Source organism: Corvus kubaryi, unplaced genomic scaffold (assembly GCF_017639235.1).
Source record: "Corvus kubaryi isolate FWS band 111438036 unplaced genomic scaffold, C.kubaryi_AGA036_p1.0 36908, whole genome shotgun sequence".
NCBI lineage: Eukaryota > Metazoa > Chordata > Aves > Passeriformes > Corvidae > Corvus > Corvus kubaryi.
Window position 1 is genome coordinate 3,751 of NW_024580978.1, and position 6,921 is coordinate 10,671.

The 6,921-nt window shown below is 66.4% G+C and overlaps 2 protein-coding genes across 2 annotated transcripts in view; one reads left to right on the plus strand and one right to left on the minus strand.

Annotated features, from left to right (window-relative positions):
* Positions 1 to 3,250, plus strand: part of ZFPL1 (zinc finger protein like 1) — a 4,076-nt gene extending 826 nt beyond the window's left edge. The window contains exons 2-8 of the mRNA XM_042020220.1: positions 38 to 146; positions 242 to 353; positions 887 to 1,080; positions 1,165 to 1,228; positions 1,781 to 1,870; positions 2,532 to 2,640; positions 2,995 to 3,250. Coding sequence (XP_041876154.1) covers positions 38 to 146; positions 242 to 353; positions 887 to 1,080; positions 1,165 to 1,228; positions 1,781 to 1,870; positions 2,532 to 2,640; positions 2,995 to 3,163 — 847 coding nt within the window. The 3' untranslated portion in view covers positions 3,164 to 3,250. The remainder of the gene's footprint in view (positions 1 to 37; positions 147 to 241; positions 354 to 886; positions 1,081 to 1,164; positions 1,229 to 1,780; positions 1,871 to 2,531; positions 2,641 to 2,994) is intronic.
* A 765-nt stretch (positions 3,251 to 4,015) lies between these two features.
* Positions 4,016 to 6,918, minus strand: LOC121660763 (EGF-containing fibulin-like extracellular matrix protein 2; the record flags this gene model as incomplete). The annotated part of the gene is made up of 7 exons (XM_042020218.1): positions 4,016 to 4,305; positions 4,531 to 4,664; positions 5,048 to 5,160; positions 5,583 to 5,702; positions 5,853 to 5,969; positions 6,327 to 6,446; positions 6,846 to 6,918. Coding segments are annotated over 7 exons (960 nt in total), but the record flags the coding sequence as incomplete, so codon positions are not given.
* Positions 6,919 to 6,921: the final 3 nt, after the last annotated feature.

Sequence of the window (6,921 nt, forward strand, 5' to 3'; positions counted from 1 at the left end):
CCCCCCCCCCCCCCCCCCCCCCCCCGCGGTCCCCCAGCCTCGCCATGGGCCTGTGCAAGTGCCCCAAGCGCCGGGTGACCACGCTCTTCTGCTTCGAGCACCGCGTCAACGTCTGCGAGAGCTGCCTGGTCAGCGCCCATCCCAAGGTCCGGCGGCGGGGGGCTCCGGGGTGGGGGGGGCCGGCGGTCCCCAAACCCCCCGGGACCCCCCCTTGACCCCGCAACCCCCCGTGTCCCCCCAGTGCATCGTGAGGTCGTATCTGCAGTGGCTGCAGGACAGCGATTACAGCCCCCAGTGCCCCCTGTGCGAAGCCCCCCTGGGCGAGCGCGAGACTGTGCGGCTCGTCTGCTACGGTGGGGGGGCTCCGGGGGGGCTCCTAACGCTGACCCTGACCCTAACCCTAACCTGCCTTTGGGAGGGCAGGAATGAACTCGCAGCAGGGCTGGGGGGGCTTGAGAGTGACTTTTAGGGGGCTTTAAGGGAGTTTTAAGAGTTAGGGGGCTCTGGGGGTGTTGGGGGTCCTTAAACTGGATTTGGGGGGTGCTGGGGGCAGCTTGAAACTGAGTTCTGGGACCCTAAAACTGATTTTAAGGGGGGGGGGACCCTGAAACCACCTTTAAGGGGATTGGGGATCTTGAAGTGGACTTTGGGGTGGTGTTGGGGGGTTGGGAGCCTTAAAAGTGAGTTTTGAGGGGACAGGGGGAGTCTAAAGCGGCTTTTGAGGGGTGGGGAGGGGGCTGGTGGTGTTTGGGTCCCCCCCAGGCCCATCCAACCCCCCTAAAACTGCCCCCTGGGCCTCCCAAGGCCACCCTAGAGATTCCCGTGGGACCCCCAAATCTCTCCCAGGTGGGTTTTGGGGTCCCCCTGACCCCCTGTGCCCCACCAGACGTGTTCCACTGGCCGTGCCTGGCAGGGTGGGCACGGGCGCTGCCCCCCCGCACGGCCCCCGCCGGGCACCGCTGTCCCCAGTGCGGGGGGCCGCTGTTCCCCCCCCCGAACCTGGAGGGCCCCGTGGCCGAGGCGCTGCGGGCGCGGCTCCGGACGGCGCCCTGGGCGCGGCCCGGGCTGGGGCTGCCGCTGGTGAGTGCCCCAAACATCCTAAGAATATACTTAAATACCCCAAACCGCCCAGAAATACCCCAAAATACCCCAATCTCCCTACAGATCGAGGACTCCGAGGAGCTGCCGGAGCCTGAGACTGCCCAGGAGCCAGACAGGGGCTGGGATGGTGAGGGGTGACCCCCAAAAATACCCCCCAGGGCCCCCAAAAACATCCCCGGGACTCCCCAGACACCCTTGGGACTGCCCCCCTATTTCTACCCAGGAACGTGAACCTCCCCAGAACTCTCAAAAACCTTCCTGGAACCGCAAAAAACACTCCCAGGATGGCCCAAAACCCACCAGAGACCCTCAAAAATGTTTTCTGGGGACCTCTATTCCCTGCCCCGGGACACCGCAAACCTCCCGGGGCTCCCAAACCCTTCCCAGGACACCCCAAAACCCCCCTGGGACTCCACAACCCACCAGGGACACCCCCCTGGGAACCCTGACCCCTGGGGAGACCCGCAAAACCCTCCTGGGACCCCCAGCCCTCCCCTGAGCCTTCTCTGGGACATCCATATCTCCCTGGGACCCCCCCAAACCCTCTCTATGGGACCCCAAAACCCTCTGGGAGACCCCAAACCGCCCCCCCCCCAAATTTTTTCTGGCACATCCCAACCCCTTGAGAGCCCCTAAGTTCTGCCGTGGGACACCCCAACCCCCAATTCTGTCCCCGCAGCCCCCATCACCCCTCCGGAGCCCGCCCAGAGCCCCCCCCCCCCCCACGCCGTCGTCCACATGGGGGGGGAGACCCCAACCCTGCACCCAGGTGAGTCTGGGGGGGCCGGAGGGGGTTTGGGGTGTCCCCATGGTGCCGGAGAGCCTTGGGGGAGCACCATTAGGTTCCATTAGGTACTGTGGGACTCTGTCGGGCTCCCGAAAATTCTATGGGGGTCCCATTGGGTTCTATGGGGTTCCAGGAGGTTCTGTGAGGTTTTACGGTGGTCTGTGGGGTTCTAGAAGGTTCTATGGGGTGCTGTGGGGTTGTAGAAGGTTCTACGGGGTTCTAGAAGGTTCTGTGGGGTCCCATTGGGTTCTATGGGGCTCCATTGGGTTCTATGGAGCTCTGGAAGATTCTATGGGGCTCTATGGGGCACTGTGGGGCTCCAGAAGGTTCTGTGGGGTTCTATGGAGCTCTGTGGAGTTCTAGAAAGTTCCGTGGGGTCCCATTGGGTTCTGTGGGGTTCCAGAAGGTTCTATGGGGCGCTGTGGGGCTCCAAAAGGTTCTGTGGGGCTCTATGGTGTTCTGTTGGTTCCCATTGGGTTCTATGGGGCTCCAGAAGGTTCTGTGGGGCTCTGTGGGGCTCTATAAGATTCTGTGGGGTCCCCACTGTGGGGTTGTGGGGCTTGGGGACCCCATGGGAGGGCAGGGTTTGGGGCCCCCCAGGCCCCGCGGGGAGGTTTTAGGGTCCCTCTGCCCTGCCCCACAGGCTCTGCCCCCCGCAAGCCCCTGGGGGGGCGCGAGTCCTGGAGCCCCCCCGACCGTGACGAGGACAAATACCGGCGCCGGCCCCTGGCATGGGTGCCCCCCAAGTTCAGGTGGGGTTGGGGGCTGGGGGGGCACTGGGGGGACACTTGGGGAGGGGTCCTGGGGGTCACTTTGGGGAAGCCGGGGACACTTTGGGGGAGTCACTAGAGGTCACTTTGAGGGGTCACTTCAAAGGGGCCCTGGGGGGCATTTCGGGGGCTCACTTGGGGTCATATTGAGGGTCGCTCTGGGGGGGTCCCTTTGGGAGTCTCTTGGGGCACCCCGGGGGATACTTTGGGGGGGGTCATGGGGGATCACTGGGGGTCCCTTTGGGGGGCCCTGGGGGTCCCTTTGGGGGGCTCTCCGGGGGTCACTGTGGGTCTCTCCGGGGGTCCCCGGTCCCCCTGTCACCCCTCCCCCCGCAGGTGCCGCATGCGTGGGGCCCAACGGCGCCCCCTGCTGGTGCTGTGCCTGGGCGGGGCTGCGGCCTTCGCACTGCTGCTGCTCCTATTGGCCAGCCTGGGCAGGGGTGGGGCCGACTCCGACCCCGCCCTTGAGCCGCTCAACAACCCCCACGTGCGGGTGGGGCACTGACCACGCCCCCAGGGGCGGGGCCTGGTGTGGAGGGGCGGGGCTCTGGCAGGGTGTGGCCAATAAATGGTGCCCCCTTGTGGAGAGGAAGGCAGAAGTGTCCATGCGATTCTTGGAGAAGCACCAGCTCCTCCCAGTGAGCCCCAGTTCCATCCCAGTGCCCTCCCAGTAACACGCCAGTTCCTCCCAGTGTCCCCAAAAACTTCCCAGACCCTCTCAGTCCCTCCCAGTTCCCACCACTCTGAACTGCTCAGCACTAAGACGCTCATTGTTTGCCCCCACACTGGGGGTCCCGGGAGTTTCTTTGGGGGGTCATGGGGATGGTTTGGGGGATCCTTTGGGGGAAGCTGGGGCTCCCAAGGGAGAAATTTTGGGATCCCAGGTAGGGTGAGGGTTGTCCCAGGGATGGTTTGGGGCAGGCCCAGGGGGGGGACTTGGGGTCCTTGGAGGGTCCCAGAGGGTTCTTCAGGGGGTCCTGGAAAAGACCTGGGGGAAATCGGAGGTCCCAGGGGGGGTTGGGGAGTCCCAGGTGGGTTTGGAGGCCCCAGGGCACAGTTGGGGCTCCCGAAGGTGTTTTGGGGGTTCCCGGTGGAGTTTTGGGGGTCCTGGGGGGAGTTTGGGAGTTTCACCCTCTAGAATGGGTGGGCCCCTACTGCCAGGTGGAGGCGGAGCAAGGCCAGGCCGCGCCCACGCGGAGGGGGCGGGTCCCAAGCGCTGGTGGGCGTGGTCTCGGCGGGCGGGGGGCCGGGCCCCCCCACGGAGCCCCCACCCCCCCACTTAACCCTTCCCCACTGCCCTCTAGACCCTCCCAAAATACCTCAGAACCTCCTCAAAACCACACCAGACACCCTCAAATTTCCCCTTAGCCCCCCCCAAAATGCCTCAGAACTACCCCAGATTCTGCTGAGCCCCACCACAAGCTCTCTCCACCCCCCCCCCAAACCCTCCCAGCCCCTGGTACCCGCAGGCGAAAGGTGCCAGGGGGGCCTCCCCACAGCCGCAGCCTTTGGGGGTCCCCCGGGGGGTGCTGGAGCTGGAAAATCCCAGTGGGAACATCGGGAATTTGGGGAATGGCCAGGAAACGATGGAGGAGCCAACGGGGGCGGGGGGCGCAGCCGGGGACACCCTCGGGGCACACGCAGGTCCTGGAGATCCCCAAAAAGGAGCGTCAGGGGGGGCTCCAAACCCCCCGGGGCCCCCAAAAACTCCCCTCAGATCTTGCCCCTTCCCCCCCGGTGGGGTTACAGGGATCCCCCAGGATTTTGGGGTGACCTGGTGGGGGTCACAAGGAGTCTCCCCAGATTTTGGGGGTGCACAGAGGGATCGCGTCCTGTCCCTGGGGTTTTGGGGTGCGTAGGGGGGGTACCTACCCGTTGCTGCGGGGGTGAGATGTGTAGGGTCCCCGGCAGAGCTCGCGGGGGACACAGAGGTGCCCCCCAAAAGTGTTGAGGCAGCTCTGGGCCCCCCTGCAGTCGTGGGAGCCCTCCGCGCACTCGCCCCGCTCGGGGGGGGAGGGGGGGGGGCTTTGGGGGCGGCTGAGCCCCCCCACACTGACCACAAAGCCCTCGACCCCCCAGAGCTCCCCCAAAACACCCCAGAGCTCTGCCCAAACCCGCCCCTGACATCACCAACAAGGAAGGGCCCTCAAATCCCACACAAAGCCCCCAAACCGCCTCACGGCCCCCCCAAATCACTCCCAGAGCCCACTCAGCCTCCCCACAGAGCCCCCGAGTCCCCCCACCCACCACAAACGGCTCCCCCACTGCCCCAGAGCCCCCACAGCTCCCAAACCGCACCAGAGACACTGCCCAAACCATCCCACAGCCCCTCCAAAGCCCCGAAACCGCCCCAAAGCCCCCCCAGCCCCTTCCTAAGCCCCCCCATACCCCGGCACAGCCCCCTGTCCTCAGCGTAGCCAGGGGGGCAGAGGCAGCTAAAGCCCCCCGGGAGATTCTGGCAGCGGTGCTGGCACGGGACCCCCGCCTGGCACTCGTCCACGTCTGAGAGACCCCCACGAGGTGGGGGGGACAGAGACCCCGGTGAGGCCCTGCAGTGACGACGGGGGGGGGGGGCAGAGCCACCGGCGGCCCCGCGGTGACACCCGAGGGGTCTCACAGCCCCACGCCGGCAACGCCCGTGCCACCCCCACCCCACCCCACCCCACCCAGCAGTGGACGGCCCAAGGTGGGAGCGGGACTGCGAACCGGGGGAGGGGTCTGATAGCAGGGTGGGGCTCTGGGCGGGGAAGGGGGCGTGGTCATGGCCCTGGGGGCGGTGCTACTGCTCTATGGGCGTGGCTACTTATCTGGGGACGTGTCCATACCCAGGGTGGGCACGTCTACACCAGATGGGTGTGCCCAGGACCGGGGGGGCGTGTCCATAAGGGAGTGGGCGTGTCCTCACCTGGCTGGGCGTGTCTTACCGTGGCACTCGTGCCCGTCAGCGCCCAGTGCAAAGCCGGGGCGGCAGCGGCAGCGGAAGGAGCCGAAGGTGTTGAGGCAGTGCTGGGAGCAGCGGGCGCCCATGGAGCACTCGTCCACGTCTGTGGGCGGGAAGGAGGGGCTTCGGGAGAGGATTTGGGAGGCCCCACCTCCCCCCAACCCTCCAGGGCCCAATGACAGTGGGGGAAATCCTCCCCCCCTACATCTGGGGGTGTCCCGGGGGGGTCCCGGTGGCCTGGGGGGGCTCTGACCAAGGCAGGAGCGGCCGTCAGGGCCGAGGCTGAACCCGGGGTGGCAGCGACAGGCGAAGGCTCCAGGGGAGTTGGCGCAGCTGTGCTGGCACCAGCGGAACTGGCACTCGTCCTCATCTGTGCCAGAAACAGCCAAAACCACCCCATAAACACCCCCTGGAACCCACACCCAGCCCTCCTCCTCATCTGTGCCAGAAACAGCCAAAACCACCCCATAAACACCCCCTGGAACCCACACCCAGCCCTCCTCCTCATCTGCGCCAGAAACAGCCAAAACCACCCCAAAACTACCCCATAAACACCCCTGAGCTCCAAACCCACCCCATAGAGCCCCACAGCTCCCTTTACCCCATAGCCCCACCCCAAATCCCCCCATATTCCCCCCGAAACCCCCCCCCGGTCCACCCAGCCCCCCCCAAATCCTCCCCAAAACTCCCGTAACCCTCCCACGCCCCCCAGGACCCTTGCACTGACCCACGCACTCGGTGCGCCAGTGTCGGTAGCCAGGGGGGCAGCGGCACTCAAAGCCCCCCGGGAGGTTGATGCAGTCCTGGCTGGGCCGGCACGGGGGGGGCCCTGCGCACTCGTCCACGTCTGGGGGAGGGCACAGGAAGGGGAGAAGCACCGGGACTCCCCCCTGACTGACCCCCAATCATGGGATCACCCCCCCTACCCCTGCAGGGACCCCCCAAAATCACACCCAAAAACCCCCGGGGCAGCCCCACCCTCCCAGGCCACACCCCGAAACACAACCTGTGCTTTAGCCCGGCCCACAAATCAGCCCCACCCTCCTAGACCACGCCTCGCCTGTAAACCACGCCCACAAACCAGCTCCGCCCTCCTTTTGGCTCCACCTGCTGCTCCTTGGCCACACCCGCCACCCGTTTGGCCACGCCCCTGCATCTTTCAACAGCCTCGCCCACCGATTTGCATAACCATAGCCACGCCCCTCGCCGCGGGCCCACCCACCCCTCAGGCTCCGCCCCTTCTCACCTGCGCAGGTGCCGTCGGGGGCGGGGCCGAATCCGGGCGGGCAGCGGCCGTCGGGGGCCGGGGCCGGGGCCGGGGC